The 25,820-nt window shown below is 47.1% G+C and overlaps 2 protein-coding genes across 2 annotated transcripts; both read left to right on the top strand.

The window, feature by feature from the left end:
- Positions 1-5,458: 5,458 nt before the first annotated feature.
- On the top strand, positions 5,459-20,208 carry LOC128779654 (interferon lambda-1-like). The gene is given in 6 exon segments (XM_071220076.1): positions 5,459-5,629; positions 13,773-13,844; positions 14,618-14,758; positions 14,849-14,930; positions 15,027-15,117; positions 20,103-20,208. Coding segments are annotated over 6 exon segments (663 nt in total).
- A 3,270-nt stretch (positions 20,209-23,478) lies between these two features.
- Positions 23,479-24,750, top strand: LOC112320030 (interferon lambda-3-like). The gene is made up of 5 exons (XM_024577418.3): positions 23,479-23,619; positions 23,901-23,978; positions 24,223-24,366; positions 24,482-24,565; positions 24,652-24,750. Exons 1-5 carry the CDS (start codon positions 23,479-23,481, stop codon positions 24,748-24,750), a joined length of 546 nt encoding a protein of 181 aa, XP_024433186.3.
- Positions 24,751-25,820: the final 1,070 nt, after the last annotated feature.

The raw sequence follows: 25,820 nt of genomic DNA, 5'->3' as shown, positions 1-25,820 counted from the left end.
CAATGTTTCCTTCTCTTTCTCTCTCCCTTTCACTCTCCCTAAAAATAAATAATTTAAATCTTTTTTTAAAAAAAGATTATTTGAACCCTGGCTGGTGTGGCTCAGTGGATTGAGTGCTGTCCTGCAAACCAAAGGATCGCCAGTTTGATTCCCAGTCAAAGCACATGCCTGGGTTGCTGGCCCAATCCCCAATAAGGGGCACATGAGAGGCAAACACACATTGAAGTTTCTCTCCCACTCTTTCTCCTTCCCCTCCCCTCTGTCTAAAAATAAATAAATAAAATCTTTTTTAAAAAAAGATTGTTTGATGTGTTTCAGAACCTCATTGTCCTAAGGACTTACTGCTTAAGGGAGTGGTTGTGCAAGGGCTTATATGGGAGTCATATGAGGCTATTCTCCAGCCCCCTTCTTTCTCCTCTAACAATATGCCAGGGGAGGAAAGGTCAGGGGAGGGTCCAAACCACATGACCAGTGATATGCTAGGGGAGGAAAGGTCATGCTGGGGGTGAGGTCCCAGCCCAATTTTGCCCATTGCTAAGTACCCAGGGCTTTCCACCCTCATGACCGTTCCTATTCTGCTCATATCTGTCTAACTGCCTAATGTACACACAACACACACACACACACACAGTGGTACCTTGGTACTCATTAATTCACTCCCAAGAGTGGCAGGCAAGTGATGATTGATGTGGGGAACTGTTCCAAGCGTGGGAAATGTGGCTCAGCCCCCACTCGGAAAAGCCAGTGGGGAGCGAGGTTGGCGGGCAGGACCCACGTCCATGGATAGGTTCTCCAGTGGGAAATCAGGCCTGCATTGTACCAAGACTGCTATGAGACTTGCTCTTGCTAAAACTCCCTCACCCTGAATTGAGTCAGCAAATGTTTACTGACTATCTTTAACTTCCTAAAGTCTGTGCTAAATCACCCAAGTATGGAGTGTGAGCAGTTTCCCCCTTGAGCTGTAACATCCTTCTCTTTGAAGTAATTAGCAGTATTCTGTCCTTTGTTGTCCTTAAAAGGTAATCACCTGTGGTGAACTTGTGCATGGTAAATGAGGATCACCCTCGATGTAACATGCCCAGAAAAACAATAAAAGCCTGTCCTGCGGGGATCAGGGGCCCTCTCTCTAACTTGGAGAGCAGCCATACAGCCCGTTTTTCTCCACAGGATTTCTGTAGTCCGTGTGTATTTGCATATTGCAGCCACAACAGCAGATCCTGCGGGCCGGGATCTGCGTCAGATTGAGGAAGCATTTTCTCTTGTGGGGTGGTGGTGTGGTTCATACAAGTGTGATGAGTGGCGAGCAAGCACCAAGTGCTGAAACAGAGTTTTCTTGTAAAAATGCGACAAGTGCCAGGTTTGATGAGTTCTGCAGCCGACAAGTACTGAGCTATCACTGTGTATGTATATGTGTGTACATATATATGTATATAAAACATATATTTGTATATAAAAGGAGAGATTGAATATATAATTCTTTTGTTCCTGGGTCCAGAGGCATGGGAGCAGTAGAGTAAAAATGGCCATGTAGGATCCTTGGTGGTTGGAGACTAGAGGGGATAGATCCCAACCATGGTTTGGGGGACCTGTGAGCTGGGCTGTGTGTCTGAAATGGCCAAGTGGGGGTGGGAGTACGGTCATCTCAGGGAAATCATGACAGCTGGCCTTCCCCAGACTGAGAGTCTCAAGAGAACCAAGCAGAAGCTGCCTCAACCTTTTCTGACTCAGGTTCAGAGGTCAGGCAGCACCTAGAGTTACACATGAGCCACTAAGGCCAGCCCAGATTCAAGGGAAGGGGACAGACCCCCTTCTCAGTGGGGAAAGTGTCAGACTTGAAAACTTATTTATAAATTACAGTGTACCCTCTGGCCACACAGTATTTGCATTTCTTTCACATGGAGAGTTCACTCATCTTTTCCCTTAATCTCAAAAGCCTCACGTATTTTGCACCAGGCTCACTGTCAAGGTTCCAGACCACATCACCTAAATGAGATCCTTGTGTTGGGGAGGCCACTCTGTTGGGGGGAGATAGAGGAACTGTCCAGCACTTCCGGAGAGAGGGAAGCAGGTGCCACCACATGGGAGAGCAATAGATGAGTACTCAGAGCTACACTGTCCTTTCCGGTAGCCACCAGCCACACACAGCTGTTCACTGAAGGAAAACTGAAAGAAACGGAACATTCAGGTCCTCCATTGCACTACCAGATTTTAAGCACTCAACAACCGCACGTGGTTGGTGGCTACTGTATTGGACAGTGCAGGTGTAGAGTGCATGGTCCATCATCGCAGGGAGTTCTGTTGAACAGCACTGCCCTGGGGCCCAGAAATCCTATTCCTGAGTATATATATTCTGGATGCATAGATTCTGAATGTATATGTATATCTTAGGGTATATATTCTTAGGGGGTATATATATATATTTTATACTAAAAGCAAGCCCTGAGTCAAGGGTACAAGTGGTTTATTTGGGAGGTGACCCCAGGAAGCAGAAGTGAGTGGGGAAATTGGGATTGGAAGGGAAAAGAGCCAAAAAATAGTGCAGAATCTGGACTAGAGGGAGGCAGGTGAGGTGCCTAGGGCACTTGCCTGAACCTGAAAGTGAAGGCCTCCTTAAGTTTTGAACCCAGGCACCCTAGCTTTCTTACCCTAGTTCCTGCCTCCAAAGGTTACTGCTGTGAGCAACTAGATCCAGTCATTCACACAGGGACTCTCCAAGGACTTGAGAAATCATGGAGAGCACACCTCAGACTTGACCCACTGAGGGAAAGGGGAGCAGAGTTTGTTTCCTGGCTCCCTACCCGCATCGGATGTGAATTGCCTTTGAGGAATTAATCCTGGCACTTCCGCTCTGTTGTGCATGCAGACAGGAGAAAGAACTCGAAGGAGAAGCAGAACAATACCAGAACACGAGGTGGGGAGCTGTGGACGTGTGTGGGAACTACCTACCATATCTGCATGCAAGTGAAAAAAACGAGCTGAGGGGATGTGGTAGGGGGCACCAGCTGGGGTGCTCTGATATACCCTAGAAAATTCCCCACAGAGAGGACATGTGTGAGCCTTATACTAATGGGGAGCTGAAGGCAACTGAAGTGCGCCTCACCGGGGGACTAGATAAGAACAAATAAAAATTGGGTTGGACAAAAAGTTCATTTGTGGTTTTTCATAAACTGAAAGACACATTTTTTTATTTTCACCTATAACTTTATTGGCTTGCATATTTTGAGTATGTCAGCTGTCACCTGCATAGCATAGCATTGATTGTTCTCAATTAATGTCTCTATTTGATTGCTACCAACTTCAACTTTTCTACCTGACCATGGAGCATCGTCCAGTGAGAAATCTCCAGCATGAATGCTCACAAATCACTTTTGACACATATGATCAGTCACAGATTCTTCTCCATACCCTGCACAAATATTTTTTGCACTTCAGTTGCATTTTTACCTTTCTTGAAATAATAAAGCATAATATGCAGAAAATGTTGCATTTCTTCCACCTTTAATATTAAAATGACTACACAAAAATCCACCAATTTTAATAAATTTTTTAATGCACGCTGATATGACAGTTGTCACAATACAATCTAACAAAATTGTTTCAAATGAAGTTAAAGACAAAAGCTCTACTGGAGCCGTCGTATGGAAAAAAACAAATGAACTTCTTGGCTAACCCAATGAGAGTGCTCTGGGGACACCGTGGGACGCAATGCAGCAGTGGGAGGCAGAGCACTTGGTGCACACAGCTACACAACAGCTCAGAAATGTACTGCTAAGTTTTTCTTTTTTAAGGAAGAAATAGAATGAAATTTATAACACAATCCTATTTATGTAAATTGGAAACACATACATGCACAAAATTGCAAATTATAGAAATACACCTTTGCAGTTATAGATCAAGTGCATTAAAGTGGGTGCCTGTGAGGGGAAAGGGTAGGAGTGGGGATTGAGCAAGCGGGGCTGGGGGCTGCGGGTAGAAACCTAGAGGGTCCCTCATGGGCCTGTTGTGATTCTGTTATATCTGAAGAGTATGATTTATAATTTTCTGTACTTAAGAGCCAAGAAAAAAAGTAATGAAAAATAAGTGCCCATACATCAGAGCAATTTTCTACCTGCTACACAAATATTGTTACCGTGGGGAAAGTGGCGGGGTCTGATAGCAAAGCAACCAGACTCTGTCTGCCTTCTGCAAGCCCTCCTCAGGGTCTTCACCCCAGGCAACCCCTCCCATCCCCAGGAAGCGCTCTTACCCCCCTGTGAATGAGGAGCTCCCTACCCTGTCATGCTGCCCAGAGGGAGGGAAAAGAGAGTTCGCTGTCTGTGACTCACAGGGGTTCCCAGCTTCTGCTTTGACCAGATGGAGAATAGGGGTATGCACAGGGGACTCCATTCAAGGCCCAGCTCTGCCATGAACCAGCTGGGGGATCTTAGGCAAGTCACTTTGCCTTCCTGTTCCTGTTTCCTCACAGGCAAAATAGGGGATGATCCTGAAAATAACTATAGTGGTCCTCTAAGAACGTTGTTTTATTCAATGTCATTTTGTCATAATGTTCATTGATGAAAAACAAAATTGACCCCCTGCTGGGGGCACTGTCTCTGGGGACATTGGTCGTTCTCCCCACGTCTAGGTGGGTGTTCTCCAGCGACTGGATTCCCTCCCACATCCCAAAGATGTGCTTATCAGGTGAGTAGTCGTGTCCACATCGGCCCATCTGAGTGGGAGTGGGTGTGTGTGAGTGGCCCTGCGATGCAGGGCTCCTGTCCTGGATGGGCACCGTCCTCTGCCCCAAGGGGCCAAACTGGCTCTGGCCACTCCATCCTGGATGGAAAAGAGTCTGGAAAGTCATGACCTGGCCCGTTTTTATGAATCTTCCTTCATTTGGAACTTTGGTGATGTTTTTGTGACCAGAAACATGCTGTAGGAACTTAACTCTCATTTATACCAATCAGCCGGTGGTCAAATTGGTTTTGTTATACAGGATACAAGAACCTATTGAGGACATTAAGTGAGGACTTCCTGCGCTCAGGAATGTTCAGAGCATAAAATGAGTTAGTGGAACATGCTTAAACCAGTGGGGGAAGCTCCCTGTCTGGCACTCAGGCATCCTCACCACCATACACCCTCGCCAGTCCCTGTCCTGCTGGATAGCTGCCTATCCTTCTAGTGGGCACAGCCTCAGTGAGGGGCTCCCCAAAGTCCCAGGAACTCTTAAATTGGCTTGGGGATTTCTCAGAGTCCCTCTTGGGACTGATTTCATTTTCCGTTTCCTCCTCTTAGAGCTCTGGGCTCACCTGGCGCTATCCACACCTGTGAGCTCACCTGGCTCAGCAGTGGGCCCCACCCACTCATGCCTTTTGAAATCGCAAATCCATTTGCACATTACACACATCAGCCACCACTGCCCATTTAGCGTGGTTATAAAGTGGAGCCATGCAGCAGGGGAAGCGGTCTCAGGTGGGCCATGGCTGCAGCGTTGTTCCTGGTGATGGTGGCCTCAGGCCTGGGCTTGGCCAGAGCAGGTCCTGTCCCCACCTCCAAGCCCCACTCAACAGGGAGGGGCTGTGACAATGGAAAGTTCGAATATCTGCCACCAGTGGAGTGGGAGGCCTTCAAGACAGCCAAGGATGCTTTCGTGAGTACCTATTGGTTTTCTTTTTTCAATGGAGGTACAACTGATATACAACATTATATTAATTTGAGGTGTACAACGTAATGATTGATAATTGTATATATTGCTAAATAATCATCACAATGTCTAGTTAACATCCATCACTGCACATAGTTACAGAATATTTGTTCTTGGGATGAGAACTTTTTATTTCACTTGAAGCTAACCCTCTTGTTAAATTCCCTTATTAATGGTAATAGTTTGCCATAGATTGTTTTAGTTTTCCCCCATTTATAGGTATTTAAATGCAAATAACTATTTCATTCTTCCTTCCCACTCTTTATACCTTTTATTTATCTTACCTTATTAAACTGACTGTAAGTCCAAGGTGTGTTGAATCGAAGTGTTACTAGTGAACTTCTTCGTCTTATTCCCAAACTGAGGGAGAAAAGTGTCATCTCGCTACACATTCATCTATGATGGGCACCTAGGTTGCTTCCATATCCTGGTTATTGTAAGTAATGCTAAGATGAACGTGGGGGTGCACACATCTTTTCAAATTAATGTTTTGGTTTTCTTCAGATAAATACCAGAAATGGAATTGCTGGATTGTATGGCAGCTTTATTTTTAATTAATTGAGGAAATCCCATACTGTTTTCCAAATGGCTGCACTAATTTACAATTGCACTAACAGTGCACTAGGGGTCCCTTTTCTCCACATCCTCACCAGCACTTGTTGTTTGTTAATTTATTGATGACAGCCATTCTGGCTTGTGTGTGGTGATAGCTCATTGTGGTTTTAATTTGCATTTTCCTGACGATTATTGATGTTGAGCATCTTTTCATATGTCTGTTGGCCATTTGTATGGCATCATTTGGAGAAATGTCTATTCAGACCCGTGTGGCTCAGTTGGTTGGGTGTTGTCCCACAAAGCGAAGGGTCTCTGGTTCAATTCCCAGTCAGAACTCATACCTGGGTTGCGGGTTCAGTCCCTGGTCAGGGTTCAAGCGAGAGGCGACTGATCCGTGTGTCTTGCATCAGTGTTTCCCTCCCTCTCTACTCTCTCCCTTCCTCTCTGTCTAAAAATAAATAAAATCTTGAATTAAAAAAAATATGTCTATTCTGGTCCTCTACCCATTTTTTAATTAGATTGTTGTTGTAGCAGTGGGGGGGCGGGGTATTATAAAGTTGTCTGAGTTTCTTATATATTTTGGATCTTAACCCCTATTGGATGTATCATTTGTAAATAACTCACTCTCAGTAGATTGTCTTTTTGTTCTGTTGATGGTTTCCTTTGCTGTGCAAAACTTTAGTTTGGTGTAGTCCCACTTAATTTTTTCTTTTGTTGCCCTTGCCCAAAGTCAATATAGCCAAAAACATATTGCTACATTGACGTCAAAGAGTTTACTGCTTATGTTTCTTCTAGGAGTTTTATGGTTTCAGGGTTACATTTAAGCCATTAATCCATTTTGAATTTATTTTTGTATATGGCATAAGAAAGTAGTCAAATTTCATTTTTCATTTTCATTCAAATTTCATGTATCTGTCTATTTTTCCCAACACCACTTATTGAAGAGACTGACTTTACCCCATTGTGTATCCTTGCCTCCTCTGTCGTGGAATTATTTACCACACAAGTGAGGATTTATTTCTGGGGTTTCTACTCTATATCATTGATCTCTACATCTGATTTTATGCCAATACCCATTTTCTTTTGATTATTGTAGCTTTGTAACATGGTTGGAAATCGAGGAGCATAAAACCTCTCACTCTGTTCTTTCTCAAGGTTTCTTTGGCTATTTGAGGCATTTTGTGGTTCCATGTAAATTTTAGGATTAGTTGCTCTAGGTCTGAGAAGAAAGCTATTGGTGTTTTAATAGGAATTGTATTGAATCTGTATATTGCTTTAGGTAGTAAGGACATTTAACAATTTAATCCTTTCAATCTCTGAGCATGGCATACCCTTCTATTTATTTGTATCTTCAATCATTTCTCCAATATCTTATAGTTTTCCATATACAGGTCTTCTACCTCTTTGGTTAAATTTATTCATATGTATTTTATGCTTTTTGATGCAATTGTAAATGGGATCGTTTTCTTTTTTTTTTTTTTGACTTTTTTTTTAAATATATTTATTGATTATGCTATTACAGTTGTCCCATTCCCCCCCCACTTCACTCCGTCCTGCCCACCCCCTCCCTCCCACATTCCCCCCCCATAGTTCATGTCCATAGGTCATACTTATAAGTTCTTTGGCTTCTACATTTCCTACACTATTTTTACCCTCCCCCTGTCTATTTTCCACCTATCATCTATGCTACTTATTCTCTGTACCTTCCCCCCCCCACTCCCTTAATGACAACCCTCATGTTCTAGTTGTTTGCTTAGTTTGCTCTCGTTTTTGTTTTATGTGTGGCTGTTAATAACTGTGAGTTTGCTGTCATTTTTACTGTTCCTATTTTTGATCTTCTTTTTCTTAGGTAACTCCCTTTAACATTTCATATAATAAGGGCTTGGTGATGATGAACTTCTTTAACTTGACCTTATCTGAGAAACACTTTATCTTCCCTTCCATTCTAAGTGATAGCTTTGCTGGGTACAGTAATCTTGGATGTAGGTCCTTGCATTTAATCTTGGGTAATGTAATTATGATGTGCCTTGACGTGTTCCTCCTTGGGTCCAGCTTCTTTGGGACTCTCTGAGCTTCCTGGACTTCCTGGAAGTCTATTTCCTTTGCCAGACTGGGGAAGTTCTCCTTCATTATTTGTTCAAATAAGTTTTCAATTTTTTGTTCTTCCTCTTCTCCTTCTGGCACCCCTATAATTCGGATGTTGGAATGTTTCAAGGCGTCCGGGAGGTTCCTAAGCCTCTCCTCATTTTTCCAAGTTCTTGTTTCTTCATTCTTTTCTGGTTGGATGTTTGTTTCTTCCTTCTGGTCCACACCATTGATTTGAGTCCCAGTTTCCTTCTCATCACTATTGGTTCTCTGTACATTTTCCTTTGTTTCTCTTAGCATAGGCTTCATTTTTTCATCTGTTTTTCGAATAGATTCAACCAAGTCTGTGAGCATATTGATAACCAGTGCTTTGAACTGTGCATCCGATAGGTTGGCTATCTCTTCGTCGCTTAGTTGTATTTTTTCTGGAGCTTTGAAGTGTTCTGTCATTTGGGCCATTTTTTTTTTTTTTTTTTTTTTTTTGGTCTTGGCGGGTCTGTTACTTTAAGGGGTGGAGCCTTAGGTGTTCACCAGGGCGGGGTAATGCTGGTCGCAGCACTGTGACGCTGTACGTGGGGGAGGGGCTGAGCGGGAGCAATGGCGCCCGCCTCACTCTCCTCCGGATTTCAATCTTTCACTCCGCTACCCACAATCAAACTGGGCCACTCTGGTGCTGGTTCCCGAGTGGGTGGGCCTGTGCACACTCTAGGCCCCTGTGGGTCTCTCCAACAACCTCTCCTGTGAGGCTGGGAGTCTCTCCTGCTGCCGCCCCAACCCCCACGGGCGTTTTCAATCAGAGGTTTGAGGCTTTATTTCCCTGAGCTGGAGCCCTGGGTTACGCGGTCTGCTTCGCTCCCCACCGTTTGTCCGGTTTATCTGTGGGCAAATGTGGTGCCGCGGGGTGCTACCCGCTGCTCTGCCTGCCCCATTCTCCGCCACTCTGAGTCCGGCCCTCTGGGTTTATCTGTGCAAATGTGGGGCCGCAGGGTCTGCTAGTGCTCAGACTGCCTGCTCCATTTGTCCCACACTCCGCCAGTCTCAGTCCCGCCACAGCCACGCAAGTCCTCTCCACCCCGGTGCCCGTCTCCGCCCCTCCTACCAGTCTGGATGAATGGTTATTTTCTATTTTCTTGGTGTTGGTCCCCCTTGCTGTTCGATTCTCTGTCAGTTCTGGTTGTGCGAGGAGGTGCAGTGTGTCTACCTACGCCGCCATCTTGGTTCTCCCCGGGATCGTTTTCTTAATTACTCATTTTGATCATTCATTGTTGATGTATAGAAATACAACAAATTTTTGTATGTTGTTTCATATCCTGCAACTTTATGAAGTTTACTAATTATTTCTGATAGTTTTTTGGTGGGTTCTTTAGGGTTTTCTATATATAGTATGATGTCATCTGCAAATAATGAGAGTTTTACTTCTTCCTTTCTGATTTGGATGCCTTTCCTTTCTTTCTTTTTTAATTTTATTTTAATTAATTAATGAATTAATTAATTTATCTCCTGTGGCTAGAACTTCAAAACTATGCTGAATAGAAGTGGTGATAATGGGCATCCTGGTCTTGTTCCTGATTTTGGCAGAAAAGCTTGCAGCTTTTCACCACTGAGAATGGTATTGGCTGTAGGTTTATCATGTATAGCCTTGACTTTGTTGAGATATCTTTCTTCTATATCCCCTTTGTTGAGAGATTTTATCAAAAACATCCCTGGGATAATTCCACTTGGTCATGGTGTATGATCCTTAACTATATTGTTGAATTCAGTTTGCTAATATTTTGTTTTGGTTTTTTAAATATATTTATTGATTATGCTATTACAGTTGTCCCATTCCCCCCCCCTCACTCCACTCCATCCTGTCCACCCCCTCCTTCCCACATTCCCCCCCTATAGTTCATTTCCATGGGTCATACTTATAAGTTCTTTGGCTTCTACATTTCCTACACTATTCTTTCCCTCCCCCTGTCTATTTTCCACCTATCATTTATGCTACTTATTCTCTGTACCCTTCCCCCTCTCTCCCCCTCCCACTCCCCTGTTGATAACCCTCCATGTGAGCTCCATTTCTGTGGTTCCGTTCCTGTTCTAGTTGTTTGCTTAGTTTGCTCTTGTTTTTGTTTTAGGTGTGGTTGTTAATAACTGTGAGTTTGCTGTCATTTTTACTGTTCCTATTTTTGATCTTCTTTTTCTTAGGTAAGTCCCTTTAACATTTCCTATAATAAGGGCTTGGTGATGATGAACTCCTTTAACTTGACCTTATCTGAGAAGCACTTTATCTGCCCTTCCATTCTAAATGATAGCTTTGCTGGATAGAGCAATCTTGGATGTAGGTCCTTGCCTTTCATGACTTGGAATACTTCTTGCCAGCCCCTTCTTGCCTGTAAGGTCTCTTTGTAGAAATCAGCTGACAGTCTTATGGGAAGTCCTTTGTAGGTAACTGTGTCCTTTTCTCTTGCTGCTTCTAAGATTCTCTCCTTCTGTGTAATCTTGGGGAATGTAATTATGATGCGCCTTGGTGTGTTCCTCCTTGGGTCCAGCTTCTTTGGGACTCTCTGAGCTTCCTGGACTTCCTGGAAGTCTATTTCCTTTGCCAGACTGGGGAAGTTCTCCTTCATTATTTGTTCAAATAAATTCTCAATTTTTTGTTCTTCCTCTTCTCCTTCTGGCACCCCTATAATTCAGATGTTGGAACGTTTCAAGATGTCCTGGAGGTTCCTAAGCCTCTCCTCATTTTTCCAAATTCTTGTTTCTTCATTCTTTTCTGGTTGGATGTTTCTTTCTTCCTTCTGGTCCACACTGTTGATTTGAGTCCCAGTTTCCTTTGCCTCACTATTGGTTCCCTGTACATTTTCTTTTGTTCCTCTTAGCATAGCCTTCATTTTTTCATCTAGTTTTCGACCAAATTCAACCAATTCTGTGAGCTTATTGATTACCAGTGTTTTGAACTGTGCATCCAATAGGTTGGCTATCTCTTCCTCGCTTAGTTGTATTTTTTCTGGAGCTTTGAAGCGTTCTGTCATTTGGGCCATTTTTTTTTTTTTGTCTTGGTGCTTCTGTTGCTTAAAGGGGCGGAGCTTTAGGTGTTCCCCAGGGCGGAGTAACGGTGGTCGCTGTGCTGTGACGCTATAAGAGGGGGAGGGGCTGAGAGGGAGTAATGGAGCTTGGTCCACTCTCTGCCGGATTTCAGTCACTCCCTCTGCTCTCCACAATCAAACTGGGCCCCTCTGGTGCTGGTTCCCGAGTGGGTGGGCTTGTGCACGCCCTAGGCCCCTGTGGGTCTCTCCAATGACCTCTCCTGTGAGGCTGGGATTTTCTCCTGCTGCTGCCCCAAAGCCCATGGATGTTTTCAATCAGAGGTTTGAGGCTTTATTTCAGTGCGCTGGAGCCCTGGGTCCCGCCATTTGTCCTGCTTTATCTGCGAATGTGGGGCCTCGGGGTATGCTACCCGCCACACTGCCTGCCCCGTTCTCTGCCACTCTGAGTCTGGCCCTCTCGGTTTATCTGTGAAGGAATGTAGGGCCGCAGGGTCTGCTAGTGCTCAGACTGCCTGCCCCGTTGGTCCCATACTCCGCCAGTCTCGGTCCTGCCATGGCTACGCGAGTCCTCTCCGCTCCGGCTGCCCGTCTCCACCCCTCCTACCGGCCTGGATGAATGTTTATTTTTTATCTACTTGGTGTCGGACTTCCTTGCCGTTCGATTTTCTGTCAGTTCTGGTTGTGCGAGGAGGCACAGTGTGTCTACCTACACCGCCATCTTGGTTCTCCTGCCCAGTTTGCTAATATTTTGTTGAGGGTTTTTTGTATCTATGTTCATCAAGAACATTGGTCTGTGATTTTTTTTTTTTGTAATGTCTTTGTCTTATTTTTTTATCAAGACAATGCTGGCCTCACAGAATAAATTTGGAAGTTTTCCTGCCTCCTTAATTTTTTGCAATAGTTTTGAAAGGGTAGGTATTAGTTGTACTTTAAATGTTTAGTAGAATTTAACTGCAAAGAATCTGGTCCCAGAGTTTCATTTGTTGGGAGATTTTTTATTACTGCTTCAATTTTATTGCTACTAATCAGTTTTTTATATTTTGTATCTTCCTGGTTCAGCCTTGGAAGGTTATATACTTGTACAAATGCATCCACCTCTTCTAAAGTGTCATGTAATTATTCATATTATTATCATTTTTAATTTTTTAAATTTATTTTTAAAGAGAGGGGAAAGGAGGGAGAAAGAGAGGAAGAGAAACATCAATGTGTGGTTGCCTCTCATGTGCCCCCTACTGGGAACCTGGCCTGCAACACAGGAATGGGCCCTAACTGGGAATTGAACCCACAACCCTTTGGTTCACAGGCTTGCACTCAGTCCACTGAGCCACACCAGCCAGGGCCTACTGTTGATTTCTTCTAGCATATTTTCCATTTTTGTTATGGTATCCTTCAGCTTTTTTGGGTTCTTTATTATACTTTCTTACTCTTTGTTGAAGTTCTCCCAAGTTCTTCTACTCCACTCAAATTGGTGAGCATCCTTAGGACCATTTCTTTTGATTCTTTATCAGACAAATTACTTACCTCCATTTATCTTAATGTTTTGGGGGTTTATTATTCTTGTTCCTTTATTTGAAAGACATTCTTCTGTCTTCTCATTTGGTTTTAGTTTCTATGTTTAGATGAATTAGACAAAATAATTATCTCTCCCAGTCTTGAAAAAAAAAAGTGTACAAGAAACATTGGCACAGGCTGTTGGTTTTGGCAGGCCAGTTGGAGTCAAGCAGGTGCCTATAGCATCCAGGGAGCTAGCCTGCTGAGATGGAGCTGCTCCAGGTGGGGAGGACAGGTGCACGTAGTAATGCCCTGTTGATCCTGCTTGCTCCCTTTGTTTGGGGAAATAGGATCCACTCAGTGCTCCTTGGAACATGGGGCAATGAGCCTGCAGGTAGGACAAAGAACCCAGATGGAGTTCCCACCTGCCCTATCAGGATGGAGAGAGACATAACTCATGGTGCTCACTGGAACCTCCAATCCTGGAGAGTTCCCACAGCTCCCAGAGAGCTCCCAGTTTCCCAGCCTTCTCCACTCAGTCTCTTTCTCTTGCTTATTGTTCAGAAGCTCTTCCATCGCCATCAGTTGTGTGTCAGGAGTAATTGCTCTATATACAGGTGTATATTTCAACGTGGTCCCAGGAAGGGGAGAGTTCAGCGTTCTCCTGCACTGCCGCTATCTTGGACCTGTGAGCCCCTATTGTTGCAGACTAGGCCCTAACCCTCCTGCTTTGGCCAAGCTGCAGCCCTGCTACTGTGGGCTAACCTCTGTCCTCCTGCTGTGGTGTAGCTTCTGGCTTTTCAGCCAGGACTGGTTACTCTCTTCTCTGCTGTTGATTAAACTCAAGTTCTTCTGCTAGACCTTCATCCTTGCTGCTATGGTCCAGCCTCCTACTGTGTTGTGCTCTAACCTCTGCTCTTGCTCTCTAGGAAAATTCACTAAAAATCCAGAGCTGCAGCTCCTGCGTCTTCCCCAGGCCCTGGACACTGTCTGAGCTGCATGTGAGTTGAAATTCAGGTACCTTTACCCTCTCCCAGACCCTCTCCCTGCCTCCTTAAGTGGCCCCTCACCTCCTGGATCTCACCTGTTCTTCCCTCTCTCTTGTCTCTCCTCACATGACCCTCCACAAGAGTTCCCTTGACTCTGTTCCTCTCCTGCATCCCTTTTATCATCTTTTTGCCTGTTCCTCACACCTCCACTCTTCCCTAATTGCTTCTCATTTCTATCTTCCTTTCTCTCCCAGGTCTTTGCCCCTTGTCCTGGCCAGTTTTTCTCTGTTGACTCTCAATAGTGATTCCTACGCCTCTCTCACCTGTTCTCCTTGCCACTGACTCCCACCTATCTCCCTCATCATCTTCCTTCCACTGATCTCTTCCCAACCTACATTCCTCCTTCATCTACCCTTCTTACCTATGCCTCTAATTGTCCCCCTCTCACCTGCCTCTCTAACCTGTTCTCTTCTAATCTGCCCCTGTCCCTTGTCCCTCAAACCTCTGTGACCTCCATGGGTCATCTTTCTCTTGTCCCCATTTCACTTTTTCACCTGTCCCCTAATCTGTCTCCTCCCCTGTCTTTGTGCCCCACCTCCCCACCTGTACTGTTTCCATATACATCCTTCTTTATGTGTTCCCTCTCACCTAACCCACCACTTGTCCATATCACATGCACCTTTAGCACTTGCCCTCCTTCCCTGTACTCCCTACCTGAGCCTTCTTGCTTAATTTTCTCAGCTTTCCACCTTACCTGCCTCCTCATCTGTACTTTCTTACTCCAGGTATGGGAGTGCCCTGTGGACTTGAAGGCTGAGCTGGCCTTAACACTGAAGGTCCTGGAGACTGTAGCTGACTTATCCCTAGAGGACGTCCTGGACCAGCCCCTTCACACGCTGCACTACAGGCCTGAGGTCCAGGCCTGTGTGAGTGCTTGAGGCACCTAGGCCATGCCTGTGGTGTATGTCCCCAGCTGTCCCAGGCCCTGGTCACATGACACCCTCCTCTGTCCACAGGTTTCAGCTCTGCCCACCTCAGGCTCCAGGCCCCACAGCCTCCTCCAACACTGGCTTAACTAGCTCCAAAAGCCCCAAAGAAAGCAAGATTTTGGAGGGGAGGATGGATGCCTGGGATCTGGGTAAACAAAGGGGCTGATGCTCGGGAAATGGGAAACCATGTTCTCATCTCTCTCACAGGTGTCCCAAGAGTGCCTTGAAGCCACTGTCACATTCAACCTCTTCTGCCTCCTCAGACGGGACCTGAATTGTGTTGCCAGGGGAGATCTGTTGCATCTGAGAACCTGGACCCACCCCCAGCTAATCTGGGAGCCCAAAACTTATTTATGCACTAAGCCCCACCCCTGCCTTAAGTTATTTCCATTCATCCCTTATTAATGGAGATGTCGCCCTGACTCACGTTCAAAAGAAATATTTATTTTTCTACTTTTATACAATATGTTCAAGTAAAATATAAGGAACTGGAACTTCCGTGATTAGTGTGCGTATGAGTGTGTGCCTGTACTGAGTGCAGATGTGTGTGTGGTGCAGGTAAAAGTAGGGACTGGTTGTGCATATTTGTGTGTGCCGAACTTCTGGGACTGTGTGTGTGTATGTATCCAAGTGAGTGTCTACATGAACCTGAATCTACTAAAGTGCATAATGGCATATTTATGCCCACGTCTGTGCAAAAGTGTGTGCATATATGCACAGGTTTATGTGTCTCTCTGTCTCTTCTTGATTGTGAATTGAATATCCCTCTTTTCCATATCTACCTAGGGCAGATAAAGGTCTATACCAATCAGGATGCTTCACCTATAATAAGAATCAAAAACCAAACTCAAATAAGTAGAACAAAAATGAATTTATTATCACACATAAAATGTCAGTTGGCAGGCAAGTTCTAAGACTCCTTCATTCATTCACTCAATAATGTCATTGGGACACCAGGTTCTTTTCATTTGACCGATTCTTGTTCTGGTTACCTCATGGTCTCAAGATAGCAGCCACCCCACCACTCCCCCCCAACCCCAGCCAATCCCACATCCTGCTGGTTTTAGGATCAACCATATGAAATTGCCAATAATTTGCCTTTTCTGACCTACAAAACTGGCGATTTCATATGGTTCAGCCAATTTTTATTTTTGCCACCCCTGTTCTCCAGGCCCAACCCCAAGACACCTGAATACTGAGGGCTAAACCAACCCCTACTTGGACAATCAAAGCATTACATACCTTCAGATGCCACAACCAGTGCAAGGGTGGCTGGCCTGTGACACTGATTGGGCCGATCTGGGCCCTTCCCTGGGATATTTTTTTTTAAATTTAGACTGGAGATTTTGCCATCTTCCCACCGGGATATGGTGCTGGAAAGACTGGGTCTGCACCTGCAAATAAATGTCCATTTTCTCAGCACACGCAGTCGAACGGATAATATGCGCTGAGACAGTGAAATGAGTAGGAGAGTGTCTTGGTGGGGTTGAGTCTGAGGTCCAGTGTCTAAGGCCAAGTGCCTTGTAGCTTTACCCTAAATCGTCACCTTCCTACCTATATGAGCCAACAAATGCCTGCTTTTTATGCCTCTTCTGTTAAGCTATGTTCTGTCACTTGCTACGAAAAGGCTGTGACTAATACGTGCCCCTGAACCTGCAGGCGGGGTCGGGCAGCTCCTCTGGGCTCTCGCAGTCTCCTTTTCTTCTCCCAGCACGGCTGTTTTGTCATCTGTCTGTCCAGGAGGGCTGGGACCGGGTCCGTCTTGGTCAGTGCTGCATCCACAGTACCAGGCACAGACCAGATGCTCAAACACTCCTCCATGCCGTCTCTCACTGGGGTACCTGTTCCTTGGGTTTAAAGCTCTGAATTTTGAAGGAACGAGCATATCTTTGGCATTGATTCTCTGTTAAATGAAGGGCCTGGGGTTACAAGAGAAGGAAGGTGGTGGGTGTCCTCCAAAGGGCTAACCCAGGGACCGTGTGGGTCCCAAATATGTCCATGGATGGGTGTCCTGTTCTGGGATGGCAGTTCCTGATTTTATTTGGAGGGCCGGTGCACCCCACTCCAAAGCTGGGGTTTCCACCAAAATCAGACCATATGTGCTCACTGCTGACAGCCCTCCATTGTCTTCCCATAGCTCTGAGAATAAAATCTTCACTCTTTTTTTTTCTTTTTTCCTTTTTTTCCTGTGGTGCCCACTTTTCCCTAAAATCTTGACTCTTGATCACAGACCACGAGGTTCTGTACAATCTGCTCCTTGCTTGCCTCTCCCACCTGCTCTCCTCCCACTCCTCCCTCACTCCAGTCCACACACTACCTCCAACACACCAGTCACAGTCCTGTCTCACAGCCTTTGCACATGCTATTTCCATTACCAGGAATGCCTTTCCCTGGCTCTTCCCACAGTGGATTTCTTCAGCTCCAACATCACCTTTTTGACCCACCCCCACTAATCTAAAATAGGCCTCTCAGTCATTCTGTCCCATCAACCTCTTTTCACTCCTTCATTCATTTCATGGCACTTATTTACCACCAGACACTCATTACATATTTACTGGCCTATTTACTGTCTCCCCCGAAGAGGCAGGGGTTTCCTGTTTTGTCTATTTTGTTCAGTGCTGTATCCTCTGCACAGGGCTAGATACACAGTACATGCTCAATAAAGCTTTATCGGGTGACTCAGAGACAATATAGTCAGATGATTAGGTGTGCAGAACTTGGAGGCAGTAAACTTTCTAGTCACGGCTCCGCCATTCACTGGCTGTATGATCTTGGGCAGGTTCCTTAACCTCTGAACTGTTTCCTCACCTGGAGAAGGTGGGTGCACACACTACGTCTCAGCTGCAGAGTATAAATGCAATCATGCTAACTATCTGAGTAACTTCATTTTGTGAGTGTTATGTGCCCGGTGCTGGGTTGCATGCTCTCTTTTCATGCATCAGGGAGGGTTTGTGAGCTCAGTGCCTGGCATGTGGGAAGGCCTCAGTGCCAAGGAGGTTGATGACTGAGATAGGTAAGTGTGGCTGGGTCACTGGGTGAGGGAGCCTCCTGGCCTGTGATTCTCTGGTGCCTCTGTCCTTGCTGCTTCCCACCCTGTTTGCCCAGATCATTGCCCTCCCTCCTGCTCTGTTTCTATTTCTGTCTGTCTCTCCTCCCCAGGCCTCAGGGGGCCTCTGGCTGGCATGAAGCCTCTTCCTTCTACTCCAGGATCAGGAAGTTTTCACTGCAGGGCACCCCAACCAGGGTTGGGGAGCCCCTCAATCAATTTTCCTTCTCTAGCCACTACCTTACCTGAAACTCCCCTCCCTACACCATCCTCTGTGCCCCCAGCAGATGCCTCTTCCACTTATGATCCTTCTATTCCAGAAAAAACAACCAGTGAGCTCTTTCCCTCATCCCCTGCCTCCGCAGGCTGGCTGGGACACTCACGCTCAGCCTGAGGTCTTTAGGGCCCTTCCCCAGCCCCAGATGCAACACAGTGTAGGGGTAAGGAACAGATAGACACTGAGCTCAAACTGCCAGCCCCACGATTTCTTCATTGGGGATCTTTGGGCAAGTGACTTCATTCACTTCTCCCCAGTTCAGATTTCTGCCTGTAAAATGGAACCAAAGATATCCACCTTGGACAGTTGCCCAACCTCAGAGATGAGCGGGGCTTAGCACAATGCCTGTGTGTGGAATGAGCATTCACTGACTGCTCAGCAGTAGTGTTCTGTGGTTAAGAGGACAGATTCAGCAGTCAGGCTGCCTGCCTTTTCAAACCCCAATTTTGCCACCTTCTGGTTATGTGACCTTGGGCACGCTACTTGATGTTTCTGGGTGTCAATATCCTCATCTGTAAAGTGGGATAACTGGGAATGTTCTAGGGTTTTTGTGAGGATTAAATGACTTAAGTGCTTGGCACACAGTAAGCACTCACTAAATATTAGCTATTATCATATTATTATTTCCCACCTCTAAGTCTCTCAGATGATAGGAAATTGTCTCCAAGTCTCCCTGGGCTCAGTTAGCCATCCTTTCTTTATCTCAGTCATTATACTGCAATATAGGGTCCCCCACTCCCAAGACACAAGGACACACACAGAGGTCGACAGAGCAGCTTTTGGAAGAGTTTATTTATTCATCCATGCTCCCACTCAATCATTCATTCATTTTCCATGGATGGTGTTGGCTGTTGCCTCTTCCTGGCCAGGTATTAGGAATACTGAGCCACTGCCCCTGTCATCAGGGACTTCAGAATGGAGAGGGAACCAGACATTAAAATCTGAAGCATAGAAACGAGGTGGTGTGCTGGATCCAGAGCTCACTGAGGGGTGCCTGGGAGTGAGGTTAGACAGGTAGACAGTCGCCAGGCCCAATGGTATGTGTCAGATCTTTTAAGCATTGTTGGATTTTCCTGGAGGAGACATAAAGAGTCCTTGCAGGGTTTTATGTTAAGCAAGGGAGCAACTGCTGCAAGGTGTGAGTCCAGAAGTTCAGGCCTCACTAGAGGAGAGTGGACTGGATGAAGGAGCCCAGGTGTGAGAAGATAGTGAGTTCGACCTCAGTGAGGCAGAAATGAGAGTGATGTGCATTTGTACCTTTCGTGGAATAGACACAATATATGCAAAGCAATTACCATCTCACTTGACATGTGGAAGTATCTCAAGAACCGTCAGTATGTAATGTGGTTGTGGTGGTTAAAAATGGAAGCTCTGACGTCAGAGAGATCTTAGAATTTCGATTTCCGCCCAGTCCCCTATTCTTCCCAGTGTCATCTGGACCCTGGAGCTACTGGTGGGCTTGCAGAGGGTATGGTGGCCTGCGTGAGTGCCCCCCACCCTGCCCCTGCCTGGGCTGCACACCCACCCCAAGCTTGCTCTGTGCTCTCCAGCCCCACAGCTTGGCCACCCCTTTCCATTTAGCGATCCGTGGGGCTGAGCCCCAAACCCGTCCAGAAAATGACTGGTGTCCTCTCTCGGTGTTGCCAGATCTGCGCTTTGGTCTGGGGCTGGGAGGCTCCCTGGAGGAGTCGTTGGGAGACTTGGTCCATAGTCCCTTCATTTACTTCCTGTCCCCTTCCACCTCGAGCTTTCTTCCTCAAGGAAGTCCCTCTGGCCACCCTCCCCAAACACAGAGCTGTGAGTGGAGCCAGCCGTGAAGCCTGTGGACATCAGGGGAAGAGCTACGTCAGGGGACATGAGGGAGTGGAGATCTGTCGCAGCACTGGTTCCATCACTGACGGATGAAGGGGAGGTTTTCAGGAGGAAATTCCTGCCTCAGCCCAGCTCCGCCTTCCCAGGTTCCAGGACTCGCCTCAATGCCACGAAGCCAGCATCATCTTCAACCTCCTTCGCCTGCTCACGTGGGGCCTGAGGCTGGTGGCGCACTCGGGGCCTTGTCTCTGACCCCGAGAAGCCTCCGGTGCCCTTTCCTCAAGGCCGGTCTCCAACCACAGGCGCTGACTCTCGGGGGACTCTGCCGCTGCTGGCCAGACCTCGACAGTCGGCGCCCTGTGCTCCAGCAGGAGCAGGTACTTTTCCAAGGACCAGAACGCGTCTCTCGGAAGCGAGGACATTTTGATGGGATGCTTTCCCCTAATGTCTTCAGGGGCCTTGTCTGGCACCAAGAGACTTGAGTCCTGGGTCCACACGGTATGCTGACTACACGTACCATGGACCAGTTTCTACTTCTCTGGTTACAGAAGCTCAGAACGCTGTCTTCCGTGTCAGGTCCCATGCCCTGATCTCAACCTTCAGTGTCCGCTTTGAGATTCTGTGAATCCGTGACTCTGATCTCCCCACTGGGGAGGCCTCAACCCCAAAGGGATTTGGCAGTGGAAAGGCCCAAAGTCCATAGCTGTCTGTAGCATTTTGGATTCTGTTACCCACGTGACTTTTGTATTTGTGAAATCCCTATGTAATTTGCTATTCTGTCTTCTGGTGGTAATTTATTGCCATTATTAAATATCTTTGCATTTACATTGGTTGATTCCTTGTGATCATTTTGAGGGTCACTTTTCAGTTAAAAATACTGAGTCACGGAAATCAGGTGACTTCAGTTTCAATTCTGAGCCACCCTCTTACTTATGGTGTTACTGGGCAAATTACTTCTCTCTGAGCCTCAGCTTCCTCATCCATACAACGGCATTCTTATCCTTTTCTTGCAAATGAGTAACGTACACTGAAGTAGTGTTTGTAAAGCTTCCAGCTGAGGCCATAGGATGGTCTTCATTAATGGTCTCTATTAAATAACCACACACAGTCCTGGCTGGTGTGGCTCAGTGGATCGAGCACTGGCCTATGAACCGACAGGTTACCGGTTCAGTTCCCGGTGGGGGTGCATGCCTGGGTTGTGGGCCAGTTCCCTGTTGGGGACGTGTGACAGCTAACCAACCAATGTTTCTTTCTCATACGGATGTTTCTCTCCCTCTCTCTCCCTTCCTCCCTCCCTGTTCCTCTGAAAATAAATAAAATCTTTAAAACAAAAGTATAACGTTTAAAATAAATAAATAAATAACCACACACGTAAATACACAGGCAATTGCACTTTTTATGTGTCCAAGACTGTGGGCTGGCGATCTTTGCCGCTAACTGCAGGCCTCTTTGCCAAGGTCACCCAGCTGTGAGGGTCAGAGCCAGCTTTGAATCCCATGCTCTCAACCACCTCACGGAACTTCCTTTCTAAGAAAAACAAGTAGGCAGTTTAGGAAGTTGGAGAGCTTCTGTCCATTTCCAGAACTCACTATTGATACAACGGCTCCTCCCCTGGTGTTAAGGCCGCTGCAATTGACAGACACTGACCTGTGCCCTGGAAGGTGTGACTGGGGCACATTTCTGTTCTTGGCTTTGAAACATTTTCAAGTATCAGAGCTCAATATTCCCAAGTGAGGATTCTGTCCACTCTCTCTGGAATAATGAATCATGGACAAAGGGTTTCAGGGGGTAGTCAATGTCAAAATGCAGTGGACACCTTCTGTCCTAAAGGTCATTGTCTCCACTTCCAGAAGATCTAGCTACACAGAAGCTGGACAGTGTCGTGGTTACTGTCTGGAGGGTCAGAGAAAACTTGTTTAAGATTCTGTCCTCACCATTGAATTCTTTCGTGACCTTGGGCAGTTCTCTTAATATCTGAGTCCCTGCATTTCATTATTTTTAGTTAGTTAGATAGTTATTTTTATATTTTGACTATTGCAAGATGCTTTCTATGTAGAACAGGTCGCAACACTAAGCTTCTGTCCCTGCTGCCAATGTTAACCATGTTTAAAATGTAGGGAAAGTCCAGGGTGCCCTTGGCGTTGTCATGCGGGTGGCAAAGGCTTTGTGATGGGGTGAAACATAAGGTACTGAACAAAACAGGGGCGTCTGTTTTCCTTTTGCACTGACTGCTCCCCGCTCGATCTGCACATAAGTGCCTCGCTCACTTCTTTAAGTCTTCATTCAAATGTGATTTCTCAGGCCACCTCATTCAGTGCAACCACTTCTTACACCCTGCCGTCACCCTGCTTTAGTTCTTCTTTCATTTTCCGTTCCTTGATGTAGCATACACCCGTGCTTAACCCCCTTCCCCCTACTCTCTGTCACTCCTTTCTAGTAAAAGTTCCTCAAAGGGTTGTTTTGTAGGGTTTTTTTTCAATACCCTATGTCAGGCATCTTGAGCTGTGCTTGACACTAAGTAGGGGCTGAATAATACTTGGTGAATGAATTAAGGCATTTGTCACAAACTGAGCAGTTTCCCTGAAGCTCTCAGCCACACCCCAATTTCCTAGCATAGCCTCCTATTCCTGCATCCCTCAGTGCCTGGGCAATTAAGATGTTAGTGAGGCTCCCCTCCTCCCCGTTCTTTCTCTCTCGGTACCGAGTGTGGAAGAGAGGGAACAGCTGGTCTCCTTGCTTTCTTTTTGGCTGCTTTCCCTTTCTGACACTCTTCTTCCCCCCCATTACCCCCAGCAGCCTCTCCCTTCCTGTTCTCCCCTCCCCATAATTACCCCTCTTGAAAGTCCCAGGTTCTTTCTGGCACTACCCTAGCCCTGCCTTTCTCCTCCTCTCCCTGCACTGCAGCATCCTGCAGAAAGACAAGTCCCACTGTCCCCTCCCCATCAGGGCATCGTGACTGCCCTTTGTGGGCTGAAGCTGCCCCTATGGTGAGACTCATCTTAGGAACTCACCTCCTGTACGTGAACCTGAATCTGTGTCAGTTTCTCTTTCTCGGGGCTTAGGGCCCCGCACTACATGGGCTTCCCCAGCCTGGGGCCTCCCCCAGTGGGAGGTCTGTTTTCACTTTTCCTACATCAGGAGGGATTGTCTGTCTGTCCAGGATAAAAGCTGTGCCATGGAGCTCAGGCAGGGGTTCCACTGGAGCAGAGCGGGAAGTTCAGAGACGCAGACAGAGCAGCAGACAGACCCAGACAAGAAGACTGAGGTCACGGACACAAAACAAGGCTGAGTGAGAGACCCTGCTGACAGCCTCTCAGTGGACACTTGGATACCCCTCTGCTGACAGAGTCCAGACACAGAGATGAGGATGCAGCTGGGTGAGCCCTCACATTATTGCCCGTGACCCCCGCTTCCCTACACTCTCCACCTTCAGCCCCTGACACTCACCGTGCCCTCATTGGTCTCTCCTTCCATAACACAGACTTGCCTGTGGGTTGCACATTGGCGCTGATGCTGATGACCATGGTGCTGACCAGGACGGGAGCAGTTCCTGTCCCCACGCCCCTCGGTGCCCTGCCGGGTGCAAGGGGCTGCCCCATGGGCCAGTTCAAGTCTCTGGCCCCTCAAGACATGAAGGCCTTCAAGAGGGCCAAGGACGCCTTGGTGAGTCTCTCCGCTGCCCCATCTGCTGTGGGCCAAACTCCACCCTCCCTCTGGCTTACCATGCTCCATTTGGCTCAGGGTGGACCCATACCCTCCCCTCTCTGGGCTACCCTGCACTTTCTCACAGTGGGCTGACTCATGTTCTTCTGCAGTGAAGATGACTCCCCCCTCCTTTTGGAAGTTAACCCCTCTCCTTATGTCATTAGTCTCCCTCCAATCCCACTGCAGGGGTCTAACCTCAGCCCTCCAGCTGAGCCCTGGCCCCTGCCCTTGCTCTCCAGGAAGAGTCGCTCCTGCCGAAGAATAGGAGCTGCAGTTCCCGCCCATTCCCTAGGACCCGGGACCTGAAGCAGCTGCAGGTGAGTTGGGAGAGGCAGACCGAGCCCAGCCCTCACCTGGCCCCACTCCTCTGGCTCCTTAAGTGGTCCCTTCACATTCTCCTCAGTCTCCTGTCTTTTTGCTCTCCTTGACCTGTTCTCATCAGCCCACATTGGCTATGTCCTCTCACCTGTCCTGACCTTATACCTTTACTGTTCCTTCCTCAGCCCTCCTCACTTTTTTTCCCTTACATGCAGCTTTCACCTGTCTGTCTCCCCTCCTCAGGTGTGGGAGCGCCCTGTGGCCTTGGAGGCTGAGCTGGCCCTGACACTGAAGGTGCTGGGGAGCATAGCTAACTCGACCCTGGGGGACATCCTGGACCAGCCCCTTCACATGCTGCGCTACATTCACACCAAGCTTCAGGCCTGTGTGAGTGTTCTGGGCTCCCGGGCCATGTCTGTGGGCTCTGACTCCACCATCCCACCTACATAGGTTCCCCTCTGTGTGAGGCCCTGCCTCACACACCACCCTCCTCTGCTCACAGGTCCCAGCTCAGGCCACAGCAGGACCCAGGCCCCGGGGCCACCTCCACCACTGGCTGCACCGCCTCCAGGAGGCTTCGAAGAAGGTGAGTGACCAGTCAGTGACCCATGTCTGGGGACAACTGGGACCCAGATCATGGATAGTCACTGACATGTCCCATCTTCCCCACAGGAGTCCACTGGCTGCCTTGAAGCCTCTGTCACATTCAACCTCTTCCGCCTCCTCACGCATGACCTGCAATGTGTCGCCAGTGGAGGCCTGTGTATCTGACCCTGAGGCCCACCTGCAACCTTCCCCATCACCTTAGTTTTTATTTTTGCCTCACTCCTTTCTTAAGTTATTGTCAGCCACCCACTATTTATGTATTTATTTGTGCAAATCTTCAAACTCACACCCAATACAGTGTTTATTTTTTTACTTTTTGTCAAAACTGCAAATAAACAATGAAGAAATGATGCTGTTTGTGCGTGGGGTGTGCATGTGTTTGTGGGGATTCAGTCTCCAGGGCTGGTTTGGGAGAGACCTGACCTCTGTAACCACTTTGGTGCTAACCCCGTGGGCCACCAACCAGTCTTATTTCCCCTGAACGCCTCCTTTGACATTCTGTGAGTCTCTGACTCTTGGATATCCCCACCTGAGCAGGTGTCATTTCTGAGGGATTTGGAGAGCACCCATGTCAAAGTTCCCACTGATACCCCTGCGCCACGTCACCACCAGAAGTGGTCCTGAGGAACGTGCCCTTACCCCTCATCTGTCAACGTGCGAAAGTCATACAGTGCACTCACTCTGCCTCATTGGTGCTGCCACTGCACACCTTGGCTGTGGGTACAGCCTATTGCCCCCAGACCACAAACCTGTACAGCAGGCGTAACTGTACTAAATGCTGTAGGCAGTTATAACACAATGATAAGCATTTGTGCATCTAAACACAGAACAGGCGCCATGGAAATGTGGTGTAAGGGATCAAAGTGTCACTTCTGCACGCGACACTCGCGTGTGTGGGACAGGGGACAGGGAGCTGCTCTGGGAGAGTCAGAGTGTGAGTGCTGAGTGAGTGTGAGGCCTCGGACACTCTGTCACTACTATGGACTCTATAAACTCTGTGCATTTAGGCTTCGTACACGTATGAAACGGCACAACATTGCATCAAGCCCTGGAGAAAATAGTGCAGAGACGCAGTAAACACAAGGTGGAAGAGGCTGCTGCCAGCCCAACACACACACTGTCTTACAGCAAACTCTTTATGTAAATAGAAAGAGTGCACTCTAACCTAATGATGAAATGTGTAGTAAACACATAAAACAGCAACATAGTCTTTATTATGAAGTATTACGTACTGC

The sequence above is a fragment of the Desmodus rotundus genome, chromosome 12, assembly GCF_022682495.2.
Source record: "Desmodus rotundus isolate HL8 chromosome 12, HLdesRot8A.1, whole genome shotgun sequence".
Lineage (NCBI taxonomy): Eukaryota > Metazoa > Chordata > Mammalia > Chiroptera > Phyllostomidae > Desmodus > Desmodus rotundus.
Note: the sequence above shows the minus strand (reverse complement) of the source record. Positions and strands in the feature narration are given on the sequence as shown.

Bases quoted from the DNA above. Each gene is read 5' to 3' on its own strand.
- LOC112320030 (XM_024577418.3), top strand. From the start codon at position 23,479: ATGGTGCTGACCAGGACGGGAGCAGTTCCTGTCCCCACGCCCCTCGGT. The intron at 23,620-23,900 runs GTGAGTCTCTCC...CTTGCTCTCCAG, and splicing joins AGAGGGCCAAGGACGCCTTG to GAAGAGTCGCTCCTGCCGAA. The intron at 24,367-24,481 runs GTGAGTGTTCTG...CTCTGCTCACAG, and splicing joins ACACCAAGCTTCAGGCCTGT to GTCCCAGCTCAGGCCACAGC.